Genomic DNA, 20,634 nt, shown 5'->3' on the forward strand with positions numbered 1-20,634 from the left:
CAGAGGCCAATACAGTCGGTTCCAGCGGCGTCATAGGAGTTGCCAGAACGTGACTGTGTTCAGCCATGAACTGCCTCAGAGACTCCGGCTCCGGATTTTGCCTCGAGGTTGACTCCTGAAGCCTTTTCCATAACTGGATGTAGCCACAAGGCAGTGGAGGTTTGGGATCAGAGTTTTCCTTCTCTCAGATGAGCTGCCTTCCCAGGCTGACGAGTCCCATCTACCCGGTGGCTGTTTAGTCACCTCTTACGAAAAGTACAGCCAAACAGAAAGCCTATTCTTAACCCCCAGCCCCCAGGGGAGATACCTTTCTGATCAGGAGGTCTGGTCTAGAAGATTGAGCCTCCATTTGCCTGAAGATAACATCTGAAGGTCACCAGTTTGAGGCCACCGGCACCGTGCGACCTTGAAGCAGCTGACAAGCTGAGCCAAGTTATTCCATCTGCTCTGAGTGTGGGAGGATGGAGGCCAGAATGTGTGACCAGATCAAGAAAGAAACATCTGAATGTTGTGGTTTCTTGAAAGATAGAACCTTCTTTCAAATTGTAAAAATCCCTACGGGGATTTAAATTGCCTGCCTATGTAAACTGCCTTGAATGAAGTCCAAGGAGAAATCTGAGGACAAAGAAAGGTGGTATAGAAATACCTGTACTATTATTATTATTATTATTATTATTATTATTATTATTATTATTATTATTATTATTAATATCTTACCTTTCCAGATAAGATCAGAGATTGCACCTCTGGAACAAACTACAAGTTGTGCAATGTGCAATTTGATCTCTTGGCTTTTTGTTTTTGACCAGAAATGCATCTGTGTGGGTGGATCAAATGCAGTTGGCCCATGGGGAAAGATACAGGAATCCATGCTGAATTCACATATGCAATGTTAATATATTAAATTAAATACGCTTTAAAGATAAGCATGTAGATGGGGTTTTCATTTCATCTACATGCTTATGAATGGTGTTTGACTTAATAATGTATTGCATGTTGATAGTCATAATTCATCAGGACTTCCAAAAAGATCTTAACACAGTCTCTTACCAAAGGTCTCTTACTAAAGCATCAGGTATGTTCATCAGGTATGTTCTATTAAGGACTGATAACTGACTGAAAGGCAGGAAGCAGAGCATAAATGGGCCTTTTCTATAGGGCAGGGAAGGAAGCAGTGAGGCTTCTTAAAGATCTGAATGTCTGTCAAATCTGTTGAACAACATATCCATATGTGATCTGGAGTCTGGGGTGAGCAGAGAAGAGGCCAAGTTGGGATAATGAATAGGCGAGTAGATTACAAAACACTCCAAATAGGCAAATGAGATTTACCGCACAATCCTAACCAAGTCTACTCAGAAATAAGTCCTATTTTGTTCACTGGGGCTTACTCTCAGGAAAGTGTGGTTAGGATTGCAGCCTCAGTGTAAAATGATGCATATTGGGGCAAAAAATCCTGACTTTGCTGCCATTGGCTAACAGTGCAATTCTATGCACATTTATGCAGAAGTACATTTCACTGCGTTTATTGGGGCTTACTCCTAGTAAGAGTGTATAGGTCTCAGGGCCCAATCCTATCCAGCCTTCCATGCCAAAGGAGTGTGTGCTGCATGCTGTGGTGTGGAGTCAGTCACAGAGGCCTTCTCAAGGTAAGAGAACATTTGTTCCTTTACCTTGGGACTCCATTGCAGCTGCATTGGCACTGGAAAGTTGAATATAATTGAACCCTAAGTCAGGAGAGAGAACTTGCAGTGGTGTAGCTAAGGGGGTAGCAATTGCACCAGGCAATAAGCTTTAGGGAGGCAACAAGCAGAGCTTTACACTAGTGGCCAAAATTGTGAAAACCTTGATATTCTTGAATAAAATGATCATGTTATATACCATTCAATGTGGAATTTAATGCAGAATGCAATGAAAGAAACAATGTCAAAATATCTCTATTCTGTCAAAAGTTATAGCCAAATAATCAGAAAATAAAAACACAATTGCATTATGTAACAAAACCTGGATTTTCTTAACTCAAAACTGACTAATGAGATTGATTGATTGATTGATTGATTGATGAGCCAATTAGCTCTTATTATGACACAGCAGGGAACCAATAAAGTGCTAATATGGGGGTAACCTGGGGGGGAGTCGACAGAGCAAGTGTGTGGTGAGCTGCTGGAGTTAGGAGGTGGATTTTCCCCCATTTTCACTTTTTTAGAAGCCCAGGCATGACATCACTTCCAGGTCATCATTTTGAGTTTGGCACTGGGCTACATGATCTATGCCACTGACTGAGACCTTAGGGTCATGGTGGACTGTCCAAAGAAAACTGTGGCAGCCATGAAAAAAGCAAATTCTGTGCTGGAGTGACTGGGAAAAGGCTAGAAAACAGAGCTGCCCATGTCGTAACAGCCTTATATACACTTATGGTACCTTTTGGGGTAGGGGTGTATAACTTTGACCATCCCATCTCAAAAGAAATATTATAGAGCAAGGAGCTGCTAAGAGTGCAACTAAAATAATTGAGCGGGTGGGAGGAACACTTTTGGAAACCTTTCCTACGATGAAAGGCTAATGCCGTGGGAATTGTTTAGTTTAGGGGTAAAAAGACAACAAAGGGACAACCTGATCAAGGTCCCCGAAAGTATGGCTGGAAGAGGCAGCTTTTTCTCTGTTTCTCATCCAGGCAGCGTTCAGGGGTTCCCCGATGGTACCGATGATCTGCTATAGTTAAGAACAGACAAAAGGAAGCCTGACTTCATACAGTAAATGTAAGGAATTTGCTGCCCAATGTACAGTGATGGTTTCCGGCTTAGGGTTAGGGTTAGAAGGTTTTAAAATGGGATTAGACAAATTAATAAAGGTTAGTAACTGTTAATAGATGTCAGTAGAACCTCCATGTCCTGGGGCAGTATACTTCTGAATGACAGTGATAACAGCAAGCCAGGCTGCTGCTTTTATTCATGCTTTGCCTTGGAGTTTTTGGAAGCATTGGCCAGCCACACTCGTAAGCAGTGGCGTAGCTAGTGGGGTGCAAAGCCCTAAGTTTTGCAGGGAGCCGCACTGTGGCATGCAAACGGCCCCTCCCCTTTGGAGCCATTCTGAAAAAAAGGACAGTTGCATTGGCCGGGAATCGAACCCGGGCCTCCCGCGTGGCAGGCGAGAATTCTACCACTGAACCACCAATGCTCTGCACAACATCTGGATTTCCCCCCCTGAGATGCTATGTAGCACTAGCGTGACAGAGCGACAACTGTACATAGAACAAGTTGTGGTGTGTGAGCAGTGACGTAACTGTCACCCCCATTTTGCACCCATGGCCCAGAATGGCTCCAAAGGGAAGGGGGAGGGGCCACTTGCACACTGCGGTGTGGCTCGCTGCAAAACTTAGGGCTTTGCACCCCCTGTAGCTATGCCACTGCTTGTAAGCAGAATAATGGACTGAATGTTCTGATCCAGGAGCGCACCGCTTGTGGTCTCTCAGTCACTTATCAAGTGTTTTCTTGGGGAGGGGTCTGAGCTGGAGGAGTGATGTGACACCACATCTGGAGTGAAAGAAAAAGGGAAAGGTTCCACCGAGATTTGAACTCGGATCGCTGGATTCAGAGTCCAGAGTGCTAACCATTACACCATGGAACCTCTTTCTGTGAGGGGTTAACTGCGATTCATTCCATGGTTGTCATAAAAAAAAACATAGTGTGGGGATGATCCCAGCCAATGAGCTTTGGGGATTCAGTCCTTCTTTTGCATTTCCTGTTACTTGCTAGTTTGCAATTTGCAGCAGGCCTATTCAGAGAACAAAGGAAGAGGTTTGTGCCTCACCTGCTCCAGGCGCTGGTCCATGGGCAGAAAAATCAATCACTCTCAACCCCCCCTACCTTAATGCTGGGGGTCAGCGTTAACCTTGTCACCCCCCCATGACTTTCCTTCTTTTTGTGCCTAAGCTTCCCCTTCTCTAGAATTTCAGCCCCACTAGAAGGCTCAAGATCTACTCCGCGGCAGCCAGAAAAAGGTTTGTTTCTTGTTACCTATCTAAGCATTTCAATCTTTGCTGCAAAAGAGGGAGATGGAAAGAATTTTGTGGGGGGGGGGGATGGTACTGCTAGCCATAGAGGAGTCATATTTGATTGGCTAAAGATGCAGATTTTTAAAAATTAAAGGATCTGCTACTGCTCTTTTTTTTTTCTTATTTGTAAACCTGAAACATTCTCTAATAAAAATGAAACTCATGTAACAATCCTTAATGTTTGGAGCATCCAAAGCACTTCACAAAACCCCTGTAAAGTAGGTCAGGGTGATTATCCTCCTGTTGCAGACATGAACACATAAGAAGAGCCCTGCTGGATCAGACCCAAAAGCTACACCTGATCCCGCATCCCACTGCGCCCTAACTGGATGGACTAACGGGGGACCCCACAAAGAGCTGGGATTGGGAGAGCTGAAGGCAGTCCGTGCAAGCCAGACCACAAGTGAGCTACAGGCAAAGAATCAAGTGGGTTTTGTGGACCACCAGAAACCTGACTCGCTCAGCTGGCAGTGCACAACTCTTTTCACCTCAGGAATAAGCCCCAAACTTGCAGGGCAGCACCTCTTTGTAAGCAGAAATTCCCAGGTTCCATGCAGGCAGGGTGAGGGAAAATGAGCTGTGCAAAACCCTGAAGAGTTAGTGAACTCGTGCACGGAAAGTGCCCTAAAGGTAGACCACAGCTGCGATACAAGGACATCTGCAAGAAGGATCTGAAGGCCTTAGGAGTGGACCTCAACAGGTGGGAAACCCTGGCCTCTGAGCAGCCCGCTTGGAGGCAGGCTGTGCAGCATGGCCTTTCCCAGTTTGAAGAGACACTTGGCCAACAGTCTGAGGCAAAGAAGGAAGGCCCACAGCCAGGGAGACACACCAGGGACAGACTGCACTTGCTCCCAGTGTGGAAGGGATTGTCACTCCCGAATTGGCCTTTTCAGTCACACTAGACGCTGTTCCAGAACCACCATTCAGAGTGCGATACCAGAGTCTTTCAAGACTGAAGGCTGCCAACTACTAGTGATGATGATGATGATCCTGAGTGAGGTGGCCCAAGAGCCTGAATCAGCATCAAGCAGCTTCTTTTGTTCCTATAAGAGTGACCACCACATAACAGTGCCGTTCTGCTGGAATTTACATCTTACCTCTCTTGCACATGCACTCTCTTGCTGCAAGGGATGGAATAAGCAGGGCAGGGACTATTAACCAGTTTGAACTGGGGGATGGCAGTGATGTTATATCTCTGAGGGCCCTAGAGAAAACCAATCCATTCCAGGCTTACCCATCTCAAAAAGGGCCCATTCCTTTAAGAGGAATTATTTGGGAAGGTGCAGCTTGTCCTGGTCTGTGACAGGAAGTTGCATTTGGCAACATTCCCTCTTCTTCACAAAGATTAAAGGCACAGGAACCCTTCTAAAGGTTAGGCTTTCTCAGGCCCTGATACTCCTGAGGAAAGGTATCCTGCTGAGCAGCAACCTGGTGACAGATGATGATGATGATGATGAACCTGGTGATGCAGAGAGCCCAGTTTTCCATTGCGTCCGGCAATGGCTGGCAAAACTAGTTGACCCTTTTTTCTGATGCTGCAAGTTGAATTGTCCGTTGATTCCCTGCACATCCAGCTGGTGTCCACATGAGGGCGCAGTGACACTGCTTATGGTGGCTGGTGGACTCTGACTCCCCCACATACACACACATACTGCATTCTGGGGACATTTTTGAACTGAGAATTGTGGGATAGGTTGTGCGGGTCAGGGGGTTTGTACAAAGAAGAACTCAAAATTCTGTTATGACCCTGGAGATTTCTTCCTGCTTTATAGTGACCAGAAAACTGCTTGGCTTCCTTGCCAGATTGGAACTGGAGCTGTCCTTCCTCTTCACCCACAGCATGGACGCTGCCCAGAAAGAAGCTGCCATTTTGCGTGTGGTGCAGTCAGGGACCCTGATGCTGGAGTTTCTAAGAGCCAGCTGCGAGGCGTCCTCAGCAGCAGCTTCCCGCCGTCGATGGGCATTTTTGCACTCACTGGAGCAAAGGGGCTATGAGGAAGAGGAAGAAGAAGAATCAGAACAGGAGGAGAAGGAGGAGGAAGAGGAGGCCTTACTCCCTCGCCAAACGGCTAGTGCTGCTTTCCGGCGTGGCGGCCGTTTACGTTCGGTGGAGCGGCGCTTCTGGGCCCGGCCCCGGAGCACTGAGTGGTGGGACCGCACTGTGCTGGAGACCTGGGATGACCACCAGTGGCTGCAGAATTTCCGGATGCGCAAGGCGACATTCCTAGAACTGTGCGCCAGGCTCTCCCCGGCTCTGCAGCGCCAGAAGACCCGGATGAGGATCCCTCTAAGCGTGGAGAAGCGGGTGGCCATTGCCCTCTGGAAGCTGGCCACGTCTGTGTGCTACCGCGATGTGGGCAACCAGTTTGGTGTGGGCAGGTCCACCGCCGGCTCGGTGGTTTTGGAAGTGTGCCGAGCCATTCAGCGGGTCCTGATGCGTGCCACGGTTAACGTGGGCGGCGGTCTGGTGGAAATAGTTGACGGGTTCAAGAAGATGGGCTTTCCTAATTGTGCCGGGGTGGTGGGTACGACTCACATGCCGATTTTGTGCCCTCCTCACCAAGCTGCTGAGTACGTCAACACCAAAGGCTACTACTCCATGGCACTGCAAGCCTTGGTGGACCACCAGGGGAAGTTCACCCACCTGAGTGCCGGCTGGCCAGGGAAGACACACGAGGCCAAGATCTTCAACAAATCCACCTTGTTCACCAAAGGGCAGGAAGGAACTCTCTTCCCCCCAGGCAGCATTGATATCAATGGGGTGTCTGTACCCAGGGTTATTCTTGGTGGCCCGGCCTACCCTCTTCTCCCTTGGCTGATGGTCCCTTACACAGAGGACCTGGATGGGGCCAAAGAGACCTTCAATGCAGCCTTGAACAGATGCCAGGAGCCCCTGGAGGAGGCCTTCAGCCGGCTGAAGGGCCGGTGGCGCTGCCTGACGGGCCGCAATGACTGTGCTGTGGAGAACCTACCCCGTCTCATCTCAGCCTGCTGCGTCTTACACAACATCTGTGAGGAGAAGGGGGAGGCCTACGAAGAGACGTGGGAGGCTGAGGCCAAGCAGTTGGCCGCCACGTTTGAGCAGCCCCTCCAGCGGCCCGACACGCGGATCAAGCCTGCGGCCAGGTCCGAGAGGGTCAGAGACACGCTCTGTGCCTACATTGCAAGCATGGCATGAAGTGCAAGTCTGGCTAAGCTGGAACCGCCATTTACCAGGAGGAAGGATGGCCGAGGCAAACCTGCAGGCCTGAGACTTAGTGAGGGCATATTCTTTAAAACTGCTGGGAAAGATGTTATTTCTTTTCCCCCGTTTTTGTGTGATAAAGTAATGTTGTGAACATGGTTAAAATTCTCAGTTTGCCGCAGCCTGAAAATGTACTTTCAAGCTAGCAGGTATACTGTCTCCAAGAGTGGTGGCCTTAAAAGACCTCATTTTCCCTGTGAAAACTGTGAGGAAAAGTGACCTCATGACAAGTCCTTCGCCTTCAAGTGACTGGCAACTTGAGTCCTGCTGAACATTCATGGAGCTCATGTGCAGAATTGGCTACCACTGAGAACACCAGAGAGGGACACCTCAAAACCGTTGGTGCGCATTTGGCTCTGGTGCGACTGTTCTGGTGGATTTCACTCTGCCTCTGGGTTTAAAGGTGGGAGAAGAACCCTCCACAGCTGCCTCTCTGCCACCTGTGGTGCCCCCAGAACACTGCAGAGTTTGTCCTTCTGGTTGCTGACTGGGGTAGTAGCAGGGATGTGCGGTGTGAGGGCAGCAGGTGAGGCAAAGCCTCCCCACTAGAGTCCTTCAAAAAGCACCTCCGCGCAAGCACTCACAACTCATGCACAGAGCACTCATAACCCATGCGCAAGCACTCACAACCCATGCACAGAACACATGGGTTGAGAGTGCTTGCGCACCTCACACAGTGGCAGAGGTACTTTTTGAAGGACTCCAGTGGGGCGGCTCTGCCTCACCTGTTACCCCCACACCACACATCCCTGGATAGTAGCCACTTGCCCTGACTTGCTGGCAAATGCCACGTACTTGCACTTACAACTGCAAGTTCCTAGGAGACAGGGTTGAATCTGTTTCCTTCCCCATCCCAGGCCCTGTTGAATTTGTATAACTGAACACAGATTCTTAAGGGAGCTTTTATTATGTTGATGTATGTGTGGGTGGTTGTCACATTTGTCCATATGATATTTGAAGATGCGTTGTGACGTTTTCCCTCATGCACAGTTGCAAGTCATGGCTTCGAGAGGACTGTGGGGCTCTTATTGCAAACATAGCCTGCTGGAGTTGATGGGGGTTCTCACCCCCTGTCCACCTCCCCCCTTCAGTCACTACCTCTTCTGTGACGTGATGGATAGCAAGTAGGTCATGTGAGCAGATTTGGGTTACTGCTGAATCAGAACAGTTTCCAATGCCCAAAATCATTTTAAATTTGATTTAGCAGGTTTATTGTATTGAATGCACAAAAGGATAAAGGACAGCACCGGGTTAATTTAACATGCTTCATAAATATCTCAGAAGTGTTTCCAAATTTTGATTAGGAGGAAAAGGTCATCAGGCACACGTAGATGGGATTTAAATCTTGCTGTCGAATTAATTCAAAGCTTTCCTTGGAAACAGCACACTTCTAGAAATGGCTGGTTTTCTGTGGGGGGAAATTAACAGTGGAAACCTTTTCCCTTCCAAAAAAAATTGTTTGTCCTCCATGACTGGATATAATAAAAACGGATTTGATTAAGCCTTGTTAGCTTTGCTGGTTACTTCTAGGCCTGCCTTCCAAGTAGCTGCAGTTTATGACCACCTGAGTCTTAGCAAGAAAATGCTTCACTTTGGAACTGTTCACACTGACCCTCCCAATTGGGATTAAGCCACTGCAGTTTCTATCTTCTTTGTCCCACCTTAATGAGAAGAAAAACAGTTATTTGCTCCCCCTGGTTTTCTTGCATCTTGCAGCAAGCATGTGTAAATGCTGGGGTTTGCAACATTGAGTGTGGTTTGCAATAGTTTGCACCACTGAGTGTGGAGATTCAGGTTTTTAAATATCCTGGGACTCATGGTGTCCCAGGATATTTAAAAACTCCTGATGGTCTGTGGTTCCTTGGCCCATATCCTCAGTGACTTCACAAACATGTCCCTCTGTTTACAAGTGAACAGTCTATACCCTCCTATGAGATTCCTCTTGGAGCTTTCACAGGTCTTGGTCCCCATGATCATGCCATGTTCTGCAAGTTATTCATGAGTAAACCATACAAATTAAGTCACGGTGTGAGTTGTGTTTTTTTTTTTTGCTCCAAAAGTGGTATTGGTTGTGAGTAGTGCCTGACTGCGATTCCACCCCAGTAGAGGTCACAGAATGGGATTGACTGGGGAGAAGGGCCAGGACATAGAGGAGATTACACTCAGTTGGGGACAGTTGAGTTATTCTGTATTTTTCCCCCTGAGAAAATTACACTTCTTTCCAGGGAAACTTTCCTGGAGCTGCTAGAAATGAATACTTCAACAGGTTTTCCACTGGATATGATTTTTATTATATTGCTCAAACAGATTTCACAGAATTTAGCGCTATTTAAACAAATAGCCAAAAGATGAAAATCCCAATACAAGCTATAACAAAAATATTAAGAATCTCAACTTAGACAAAAGAAAAATCAAAACTATTGTACAAAAAAAGAACCTGAACAAAAAAAGGAATGTACTGTGTTTCCTTTTCAGTTTTTTTTTATTTAAAAAAAACACAAGTCCTTACTTCAGTGGTATAGCTAGAGGGGGGACAAAGCACTAAGTTTTGCAGGGAGCCTCACTACAGTGTGTAAGCAGCCCATCCCCCTCCTCTCTAGAGCCAGAGGTATTCGCCTCCATTCCCCCCCCCCAGAATGGCTCCGAAGGAGAAGGATCGCCGTGGTGAGGCTCCCTGCAAAACTTAGGGCTTTGCACCCCCTCTAGCTACACCACTGCCTTACTGGTCTGTTTTTGCAGGCACACAGAGAGGGAAAGTCAATTACACAGTCCAATAAATCCTCAGGCACCCAAGAACCAGGAAGCTTAATTGTACAGGATATAGGAGGTATATACAGGTGCGTGGAAACCCCATTTTTCATAGGTGCATAGACAGTCCAACAGGATCTGCTGCAGTTGTGTTCTCTGCCTCCCTGCAAAGCACAGTGCTGTAATGGGGGTGATCATTTGGGAGAAAAATAAAGGAGACGATATCTAGAACATGGGACCAAAAAAAAAGACACCTTTCTGCACAGTCTTTCAGGAAAATGACATGAAGGCAACTAGGGGTGTCCTCTTCTCCATCATCTGGGATGCAGGCTCTTCTGGAGCTTTAAGCAGCTGCAGGATTGGGAAGAACTGTAGTCACTGCCCTTCCCCCTGCCCTGCAGCTGCTTGAAGGCACATGAGCCTCACTCAGGCAACCAATTGGCAACCCCACTTAGGAACAGCCCTTTACTTACCTGTGAAGCCTGCTCAGGAGCCCCAAGCTCCAATTACAAAGCATTCCTTTTGTGGTTAACCTAATCTTAAAGCAAAACAGAGAGAAGGAGCCCATTCCTGGGTGTCACTGCTACCAAGTGAGGAGGTGTTGGCCAAGTTCTTAAAGAAACCACCTGCCTTTCTCCGAGGGGAGAGTGCTACATGCAGTCCTAGAACATGCTGCAAGATCACCTGCCTGAGATCCCAGCACAGCTCTAAAGGGTTTTATTATCTATGTACAAAATGGTTTGGAGGGTGGGAGGGGGAGGAGTGCTCGTGCTCACAGCCCTAGGGCCAAGGTCTCCAGAAAGCCGGGGGCGGCGGGAGCCTCTTGGCTGGGCTCTCAGGGCTGTGTCTTTGTTGGCTCCCGTGTTGTTGTCCCGTGCTGGAGCAAGGGGCGTCTGGACTCCGCAATGGTTCGCTCAGCGTCTTCAGAGGGGAGCAGAAGCCCTCAGGGGTCCTCGGAGGCGATTCCTCCAAGGAGGAGCCTGGAGAGAAAGCCCCACAACTCCAGTCTTGGCCACGGGGTTCGGACCTGGAGGCCAGGTAGAGGTGCAAGGTGTCCAACAGGTGACTCTGGACCGCAGGGTGGGCTTGCTGGATGAAGGCGGCCAGGCCCAAGAAGCACTCCCGGAAGCCCATCAGGTAGCAGGTCTGCAGGGTGCTGTCTTTGGAGGGGTCCGCTCCTGCCAGAGTGAAATTGGAGAGCCAGGGAGAAGGGCTGGTCACTCAAACATTTCAGAAACCTGACCTGCGCAGTCACAGAAGCTGCAGGGCTGCATTCAGAGCTTCTGACGTGTATTTTGCAACCACAAAAGCAGGATGTGTGTGCAGGCAAGAGAAGCCTCATGGGGTGCGTGATGCCCTCAGGCAAAGCTGTTTTATCACCCTGAGCCACAAAAGCTTCTCAGGGGAGGCAGTTGAGGTGCTTGGCTACAAGTCACCAGGTGTGAGGAGTGGGGGAGTCATCAGGAGATGTACACCCACAGGCGGATGGGCCCTTAGGTGCCGGGGCAAGAGACAGAACAGAAGCAACCAAATCCTGCCGGGTCCTGAGGCATACGCTCATTGTGCCCAGTGACAGCTCTGCTGTGTTCCTTCCTGCCCTGCATGTCGACAAAGAAACAGACTTCCTGGAAAAGGCAGCTGCAATCTGAAGTTCTCTTCCAAAGAAACTGGCTCTCCACCCACTGAAAACCAGAACATCAGTTGGTGTGCTTTAACTCCCCCACACTGTCTTTACCTTGTTGCAAGGATCCACCCCGGCTCCAGGCCCTGCCAGTCTAGGTTCTGGCATGCACACACCTTCCCCCTCACCCCACCATGTCAGTCAATTGTACCCTGGGGCTTGGCAGAGTTCATCTCCCGAAGGTATCCTACAGCCATCTCCAGGATCTCCGCCTTCTCCACTTTGGGATTCTTCAGAGTCTGTAAATAGAGAGGCCCAAGACGGTGGCTGAAGGGGGAATCTTGCTGGGAAGGGTGTGGGTTGTTCTTGAAATGGAGCTGCCACGTTCAGTGGCAGGATACCTCTGAACCCCAGTTACTGAGGAGGGCTGCTGTCTGACTGTCCCACTGGTGGACTTCCCAGGAGCACTGAGCACAGGCCCGTGGCAGAGGCTGGGCATTGTCCACACCCATCCGAGGCTCCACTTACGCAGGCTGATCCTTGAACCCTCACTGTGAGTGCACTCAGTGCACCATCAAGAGCCAGGTAGAGGGAGGGGCTCCATCAACACGGCACCAGTTCTCATTGGGCTGGCCATGATGAGATGATGCAGGGCTAGCTGGACTGGGAGGATTTGCAGCACTGTGGGAAAAGGGCAACCCCCACATGCTCCAGCTCTGATCTAAATCAGGGCAAGAGAGTGCTCAGTATTGCAGCTCCTTTGACTGGGAGTTTCAACTGCAGAGCTCCACCATCACAGGTAGCGTGGACCTTTGCTCCACTTCTGCATTGACCCCAACATCTACTGCTTCCAAACACACTGTTTGGTTAGTCACTGGGGGGTACTGACTTAGTAGTAAGAGGTCACTGGGAAAGGGTGCAACAGCATGGACAGGGCTGGAATAACCATAGAGAATACCTGATCAAGTGGTCCAGGGCCACCTATTTCTCTGCCTTTTTAAGAACACCACCTGGGCTTGCTCCTTGTCTTAGCCAAAGAGTCCCTTTTAGAGCAGAGTCATGTAGAGCAATAGCTCCACCTGCTGGCAGTTAAAGAAATATACACACAATCCACTCCAAGGTACTTTAAGGGGGTTCAGTTAATTCTACAGCCTCCTAGGAAGTCTAGAGACCACAACATTAATCTGGATTACGGCTCTGATAGGATCCCAAAATGGCAGCTTTTGTGTTCTTATGGAGGTCCTACATGGGGCTTACAGGGGATGAGGGGAAGTGTAGGGGGCCCCACTCACTGACCTGGCATTGGGTTCTCTGCAGGAGGAGGAGACGCATTTCCTCCAGGCTCCTGTTGATTCGGTCACGCCGGCGCTTCTCCACCAGGGGCTTCAGCATCTGGTTAGAAAAACAATTGGGGGGTTGACCCCTGGATGGGGTGGGCGGCTTCTCTGGTGCTCATACACACCGCCACAAAAATACACTACATGCCAGAGCAAGAAGGAATCCGTCCTTTCCCCATGCGCAGCTCTGAATTTGAGATTGCAGACACACAGGAAGGTACTCTCGGGCCGAGGTCACGCGACACAAAGCAACATTTCGCTTAAACTTTAAGTGTGATCGTTGGGAGGGCTGCACCTTTGCCATCAGCCAGCTGAGTCCACCTGCACCTCCTTCTGCTCCCTTTCTCAGGCAAGAGGAAGAACCGGGAACCCTGGCCAGATGCTGTAATCAGTGGTCAGGGACCCAGAGGCACTTGTCTGCCCATATCCCTTTGATAATTGTGCCTGGTTGTGCCATTTAATTGTAAAACCACTTTGAGAGCCAGTTGCCTTAAAATCCATGTTTAAATTAATACATCTACTTTGCATTTTGTTTACATCCCCAGAGAACTTATAAAAAGATTTGACACAGTACGTGAGAAATCTGTATCTCACAAAAAAAATTGCAGTATGTTAATTTTTTTTATCCCTTGCAGCTGTTATTCATTAATTCATTTGTGATCTTATTGTTAGAGAGATCACATGTCATTGATATTTGTTGTTGCTTGTCTGGGCTTAATCTGAGCCAGACATAAGCCCCAGAACCTGTTCAAAGCCAAGCCTGAGCCCCTAAAGTTGCAATACTGAAGTGTAACCACAGCTGGCGCCCTTCCCATACCATCTTCGAAAGTCTCCTTCTCAACTTCCCCCCATCACATGCCCTCCACTCACTGATGCTGAGGCCCCTTTCTTCCTGGAAGTCACAGATTTACTTGTTGCAAACCCCATCTCCTCTTTCCCTCTCAGTTCCCCCACACTCCTATCGGCCCACCCACCCCCAAAACACCCCAGTGTTGGGCTTTGATCAGCTCCTCCTGGAGAACCTTCCCTCTCCCTGTGCAAAATCCTCAAGGCCTCAAAATTCTCAAGGCTTGTGAGTGAAATTAGTTTTTCCCTAGTTAAAAGAAAAAAAGAATGACATTGTTATTATTTTCCAGGCTCGGGCTAGAGTTCGGCAAACTTAAAAACTTTGCTCCAGCAGAACCACCAAACAGACAAAGAATACTGCACTGCACTCCCCCCACAGCCCATTTTGCTTCACTTTGCCTCAGATCACATGCGTCAACATCTTGGGAGCACCTACATTTTAACATACTGAGGCTGCAACTTGAGACACACCAACCTAGAAGTATCCCTAGAAGTTGAGCACAGTGGAATTTACTTCTTAATAAACATGCATAGGACTGTACTGCGACTAACGTTTTCAGAAATGTTACAGGCCTCTGCATGAAGTATGTCAGCCAAAGAAAGGCTCGTGCTCCTTGGTTTAGAAAAGATCAATGTGCAATGATGACCTGATGTAGCTGTAGGGGGCTACAGAAAAAGAAGTGCTGTTAACATGCAGGTTTAAAATCCTCTTAAGATAGGGTAGCTTTCATGCAAGCTAATCTGTATTATATCTGAACAAGCTCCCCACCCCCAATTGTTTGAATGTGAAATGGTTTCTCTTGTTGGGCCGTCATCCAGGGGAGGAGGAATTTTTCCCTCCCCTGCCACCCTCACTCATCTTCAGGAACAGGCTGCTGTGCAAGAGCAGCACAAGAGATGGTCCCAGCCAGCTGCACCCAAGGCCCTCCAGAAACCCCCAGGTCAGTGATCACTCTTCCCAGATCCACTCTTGTTCTGCACCCTCCAGCATTTCCCAAGGGAAGACAGAGAAAGACACGTTCACAACAGTCCAGTTTCCACATCAAAGGCCACTGCTGGATCCCTGCCCCCCAGCCCCATATGCACTGACTGTGCAACAGCTTGTCCCCAACACAGTGGCTCTCCTTTCTGCTAGAGGCAGGCAAGGAGAAACATCACGCCCTACAGTCTGCGACCACTAATTCCAAAGGAGCCTCCCCCACCCATGAAATGGCAAGCCTGAATTTATTGTGTAATAATAATAATAATAACTCCATGTAGTCCTCCATGTGCATTTGCAAGGAGGTCTGTTGGGTGCATCCCTTCCCCACACAGAGATGTCACTTCCAAAAACCTTATTAAAGGGGGATAAGCCCTGAGGAACCACAAATGGGTAGCCACTTGTGCTAACAAAATGCTAACAAGGCACCCCCAAAGGCACACTGAGGGCCAGAGAAGAGGACTCTTGGAGTGCAGATTCTGCTTCCCTGAAAGGAGTCCGGCTCCTTCCTCAACAGACTCCAATGCCTTCCTACCTCCTCCCACTGTTCAGAAAGGAAAGGATAAGAATTGCTCTCCAGTTTTTCTCCCCAGTTCCAGTCCAGATCCAGCCATTCCCCTCGCTTGTGCCTCTTTTTTTTTTTTTTAAATTTCAGCAGGGTACACACCCCTTTTTGCTCCCCTGGACCTTCTCCCCTTCTGGAGCCCAGATACCTTTCTCACCCCTCCTGGCTCAGAGCTGTCCGTGGTGACCATCCCAGGCAAAGCCTCCCTGGCTCTCTTCTGGCTGCCCGGCTGGCTCTTCCTCTGGAGGATGGCCAAGAGAGCCAGCCCCTTCAACCCCCTATGGTTTCCTTTCATGTCTCTGCAGTCTCATCCCCCACACTGTGGGCCTTGCTCAGCCCGGTTGGAGGTGTGAAAAGCAAAACCACCCAGTATAGCTGGTGGGTCCAGGAGTCACACAAGGCCTCCCCCCCTTCCTCTCATATGCGGCACATACATATGCAGCACACACACAAACACACCCAGCACAAACTATTAAAATTGTCGTAGGTTGCACTGTTCTCACATCGCCCCAAGAGTTTATGCTGCACTGATTTTTGACTTGCTGATGGATTTTGGACTGTAAACCCTGATCTGTATTGAAATGAAGAAGCTTTGCTTGAGGGTATTTTATTAATTTACTTTCTTGATTATTTTTAAAAGAATCTCAAGCAGTCAGCATGCATATCATGGTTGGAGTTTGTGTACTATACCTGCCCTGTTGGTGAAAATACTTAACATTTAACACAAAGTAAAGATTTAAAGGTATATTCTCTTCATTCTCCCCTCTAGCTACACCACTGCCAACAAAATGTCCAGTTATGATGGGCATTGCTGGATATAGTGGTCAAAAACAGTGGCCACAACTTACCTGCTGACTTGTCCTGGGTGAATTTAGCAAACTTAATCCTGAATATGGTGGCTGTCTACCATGATGGAGTTCTGTTTGTTCAATTCGCAGGACTCTGTCTTGGAAGATTCTGTAGTTACTGCTGGAAATCCTGCTCTGGTCCGTGGAAAGTCAATACAAGGCAGACAGTTGTGCCTTAGGACATGTAAAGAATGTTTTCCCCTCGAAGCTCTCAGCAATCACAACTAGGTCCCCCCTCCCCACACATATCTGGGATGAGGAGAGGGGTTGCCAGAGCAGGGTCTTTTGCCCTGGACCCTCCAGCTACAGGAGAGGAACATGTCTACAGGGTGCTGTGGTGGGAAGGGAGGGCAGGGAACAGGACTGAGTATGAGGAAGACAACTGCAAGAGAAAGGGGGATTGTGGCAAAAGGGGAGTTGGTGTCTCCCCCACAAATGCACTTGGGACTGTGACCCTTTGCCAAACAGGCAGAGTAAAGGAAGCACCTTCCCCCTGGAGTCCAAGAAGGGACAGAGAAGTGCACCTGGCAGGGGTGACCAAAGAACTGAGGAAAAACGAGGAGCAGTTCTGTGGATTGCTCAAGGAAAGCCTCCCTCCCTAGTGCATTCTGCCACCTCACAACAGTCCAGTGAGGTAGGCGCTATTCCTATTTTCTGTGTGTGGGAGGGGGAGAGAGTGGGGAGATACTGAAGGGTCACCTTCCTCCTCACTAGCCCGTTTGAGCTTGTACACTAAGATTAGTGGAAGAAGGGCATCTTTGTCCAGCAAGTAGCCACTGGAAAGGGGCCAGTGGCATAGCTAGAGGGGGGAACAAAGCACTAAGTTTTGTAGGTAGCCTCACTGGGGTGTGCAAGAGCCCCCCCAGCCATTCTAGTGGTGGGAACAAAATGGAGGCATACACCAAATTGGCTCTGAAGGGGGGTTGCCTGCACACCCCGGTGAGGCTCCCTGCCAAACTTAGTGCTTTGCCCTCCTCTAGCTATGCCACTGCCTGGCAGTCCCTGCAGACCAGGGTGACTAGATGCTATAACCGCAAAATAGGACAAGGCACCTCAAAATGGTCATCCAAGAAAAATGTAGGACATGAGAAAATAAAAGCCAAAAACACTTGTATATTGATTTCATGTGATTTCATTTAAACACTATATTATTTATTATTAAATTTAAAATCATATTAGATATAATTTATTGCATACAATGTGTTAATTACAAGAAGGCTATGAGCTGCCTGCAGGGAGTTGTCTGCTCACAGGGAAAAGGAGGACCTTTAACTTCTATTCCAGGACACAAGGTTAAAACAGAGGCATGTCCTGGAAAAAGAGGACATCTGGTCACCCTGCTGCAGTCGCGACTGGGGGGGGCGAGGGGGAGCACTGGCCCAGCTGGGCTTTCATCCAGGTGTTTATAGCTCCTATTATAGCCGCCATTGCAGAGGGGTCAGGAAGGAGAGAATTCGCACCTCTCGGCTAAGAGGCGCCCATTTGGGTTCCTGTTTTATGGGCATGGGAACTCCCAGCGGTGCACATCTGGAGCCTGCAGGCAGGCCAGCCAGCGAGGGGAAGTGTGCCATGGGGGAGGATCGTGGAGGGGGGGGGGGAAGCTGCCTGGATGGAACCTTTGCACTTGGTCTTGCTGGCTCATAAGAAGGGCCCTGCTGGATCAGGCCAAAGGCCCATCTAGTCCAACTTCCTGATCTCACAGTGACCCACCAAGTGCTTCAGGGAGCATACAAGACAACAGGCACAACCTGCATCCTGGTGCCCTCCCCTGCATCTGGCTCCTCTTTTAGAATCTGAATGCATTGAAAATGGAATTTGAATTCATTTTAGAAAATGCAGTGGAATTGGAAGAGGGCGTGGCTCTGACTTCTCAAGCATCTCCCATGTTTCCCTCCCCATTTGCAGTCATTGTTGGCATCCTTCAGTCTCGGAAGACTATGGTGGCACTCTCTGAATGGTGGTTCTGGAACAGAGTGTCCTCTCTAGTGCGCGAAGCCTGGGTAAAGTAGGTATGGAGGATAGGCTATTACCCATGCAGCAAATCCCCCCTCTCCACGTCGCTGAAATGGTCCAATGGAAAGGCAGAGGCCAATACGGTTGGTTCCAGCGGCGTCGCAGGAGTTGCCAGAACGTGACTGTGTTCAGCCATGAACTGCCTCAGGGACTCTGGCTCCGGATTTTGCCTCGAGGTTGACTCCTGAAGCCTTTTCCATAACTGGATGTAGCCACAAGGCAGTGGAGGTTTGGGATCAGAGTTTTCCTTCTCTCAGATGAGCTGCCTTCCCAGGCTGACGAGTCCCATCTACCCGGTGGCTGTTTAGTCGCCTCTTACGACAAGTACAGCCAAACTGAGGGCCTATTCTTATCCCCAGCCCCCAGGGGAACCATTTGCAGTACTGGAGTGAAAACTGAGATCTCAGGGTGTTTATGGGGTGGAAGAATTGGGGGTGCAACAAACATCCAAAGGTGGCAGTTTTCCCCAAGGGGTGAAAGAATAAATGCAGTTGCATTGGTGGTTCAGTGGTAGGAGGCCCGGCCAATGCAACTGTCCTTTTTATTGTCCCCCAGTTCCATTCTCCCCTCCCCAACTCATCCCAAGAAAAGGAAAGGTAGATTAGAACAAGCAGGCTTCTTTTTCAACAATATTAATTCGCTATGTTTATTGATATCAATTAATAAATTGATATTAATATTTAAGTATTCATTGGTGTCAATTAATATTAATATTTAAGCATGACCTGAAATGTAAATATCAACAAATACTGTACAGAAGTGAAGTGAGCGCTCACAAAAGGGCTTTTGGGAGAGCAGAATCAGATCTAAGTACTGCAGAGTTGTTTCCCATGGGTAAGTTAGGATTAACAGCCAGACAGCACAATTCTACACAGGCCTACTCAGAAGTAAGTCCCATTGAGTTAAGTTGGGCTTACTCCCAGGAAAGTGTGCCTAGGATTGCAACCTAACAGCCCCATCCCATCCACACCCTCCTGGGATAGTCCCATTGACTCTAATGGGACTGACTTCTGAGTAGACATGCATAGGCTTGGGCTGACAGTCTTTTACGAACCGTTCCAAATGGGCTTACTTCTGAGTAAAGAAAATGAAGCGGTTTTCAAGCACCTCCAGATCTGATAGATTCTGGATGCAATGCTATCCACATTTTCCCCATTGGCCATAATAAGACTTACTTTTGAGTATACCTGCACAGGACTGGGCTCTTACTCCCATAAGAGCACAAGAAACTGCTGGGCGTGGCTGGACTCGAACCTGCGATTCGAGGCGCCTCGGGCGAAGATCTTACCACTAAGCCAGCAGGGCAAAAGCAGCCACAGCTGGATGGACTCGCATTTCCGCCTCCATAGCCAAAAAAGGCAGGAGGAAAGTGCTCTTGGCGCCTGTCTCGGAGAAGCGTCTCGTCGGACCTGCTTTCTAGGCAGGCTGCAGCTGGAGGGCAGGCCGCACAGGAAAGGGTCTTGTAAAAGCTCTGGATGAACTCATGGGACTTGACTGGACCCGCAGCTCCCTGGGGGGCTCAAGAGACCCCCCCCTTCAAATGAATGGGTGCCTCGCAGAACCGACAAAGCAGGACCGGAGATCAGCGTGCCTCTGAACATGTACAAAGTACACAAGCCTCGCAGTCACTAACAGCACAATCCTAGGCAGGCCAACTCAGAAATTAATCCCATTCTGTCCGATAGAGTTTAGCCCCAGGGAAGCGTGCATAGGAGGGCAATCGTAACCACACTTACCTGGGAGTAAGCCCCATTGAGTATAATGGGACTTACTTTTGAGTGGAGATGCATAGGCTCGTACTGTTAGTGACTGCGAGGCTAGTGTACTTTGCACATGTTCAGAGGCACGCTGGTCTTCGTTCCTGCTCCCTATGTTGCAGCCTAACAGCCCATACCTACCCACACTTTCTTGGGAGTAAGCCCCATTGACTCCAATGAGACTTTCTTCTGAGCAGACATGCACAGGATTGGGCTGTCCGTGACCTGGGACTGGAGGGCAGCGGAGGAGACCTTGGATGTCCTTGATGGGCAGGGTCGTCCACCACGTGGCTCCGCTGCGGGGCGCCAGGGCAGGCGCGCGGGGGTGCGAAGGCTCGTGTGGCCCACCCCCTCCTTCACCCGGGAGGCGGATCAAAGGCAGGCGAGGAGCGGGAGGCCATTCACACCTCGGCGTGTGGAGGACTTTCCCAGGCTGGGGGAGGAGGAGGGGGAGGGGGCGAGCGGGACCCCCCAAAGGGCAACAGAAGGCAGAGAGACAACAACGGAGCGCAGCAGGCGGGCGATGCCCCCATCAACGGGGCTGGGCTGGGCAGACGTGCTCGGTGGCGTAGCTAGAGGGGGGCAAGGCAGTAAGTTTTGCAGGGAGCCTCACCAGGGCGTGCAA

General features: G+C 49.2%; 2 protein-coding genes and 2 non-coding genes across 4 annotated transcripts; 1 reads left to right on the top strand and 3 right to left on the bottom strand.

Moving 5' to 3' along the window:
* Nucleotides 1-3,103: 3,103 nt before the first annotated feature.
* Nucleotides 3,104-3,174, bottom strand: TRNAG-GCC (transfer RNA glycine (anticodon GCC)). The gene has a single exon. It is a non-coding gene; the product is annotated as a tRNA-Gly (tRNA).
* A 378-nt stretch (nt 3,175-3,552) lies between these two features.
* On the bottom strand, nt 3,553-3,624 carry TRNAQ-CUG (transfer RNA glutamine (anticodon CUG)). The gene has a single exon. It is a non-coding gene; the product is annotated as a tRNA-Gln (tRNA).
* A 2,137-nt stretch (nt 3,625-5,761) lies between these two features.
* Nucleotides 5,762-8,868, top strand: LOC136652023 (uncharacterized). Its single transcript, XM_066628843.1, has one exon. It carries the CDS (start codon nt 5,793-5,795, stop codon nt 7,227-7,229), a length of 1,437 nt encoding a protein of 478 aa, XP_066484940.1. The 5' UTR covers nt 5,762-5,792; the 3' UTR covers nt 7,230-8,868.
* A 1,919-nt stretch (nt 8,869-10,787) lies between these two features.
* On the bottom strand, nt 10,788-15,608 carry HES7 (hes family bHLH transcription factor 7). Its single transcript, XM_066631431.1, has 4 exons — nt 15,540-15,608; nt 12,961-13,056; nt 11,876-11,963; nt 10,788-11,221 (listed from the first exon to the last, which is right to left on the bottom strand). Exons 1-4 carry the CDS (start codon nt 15,579-15,581, stop codon nt 10,824-10,826), a joined length of 624 nt encoding a protein of 207 aa, XP_066487528.1. The 5' UTR covers nt 15,582-15,608; the 3' UTR covers nt 10,788-10,823.
* Nucleotides 15,609-20,634: the final 5,026 nt, after the last annotated feature.

The sequence above is a fragment of the Tiliqua scincoides genome, chromosome 5, assembly GCF_035046505.1.
Source record: "Tiliqua scincoides isolate rTilSci1 chromosome 5, rTilSci1.hap2, whole genome shotgun sequence".
NCBI classification, from domain to species: Eukaryota; Metazoa; Chordata; class Lepidosauria; order Squamata; family Scincidae; genus Tiliqua; species Tiliqua scincoides.

Coding starts and splice junctions, on each gene's coding strand:
- LOC136652023 (XM_066628843.1), top strand. CDS start 5,793: ATGACCCTGGAGATTTCTTCCTGCTTTATAGTGACCAGAAAACTGCTT.
- HES7 (XM_066631431.1), bottom strand. CDS start 15,581: ATGGTCACCACGGACAGCTCTGAGCCAGGAGGGGTGAGAAAG. Junction 13,057..15,539: donor AGCCAGGAGGGGTGAGAAAG/GTATCTGGGCTC, acceptor TTTTCTAACCAG/ATGCTGAAGCCCCTGGTGGA. Junction 11,964..12,960: donor TGCAGAGAACCCAATGCCAG/GTCAGTGAGTGG, acceptor CTCTATTTACAG/ACTCTGAAGAATCCCAAAGT.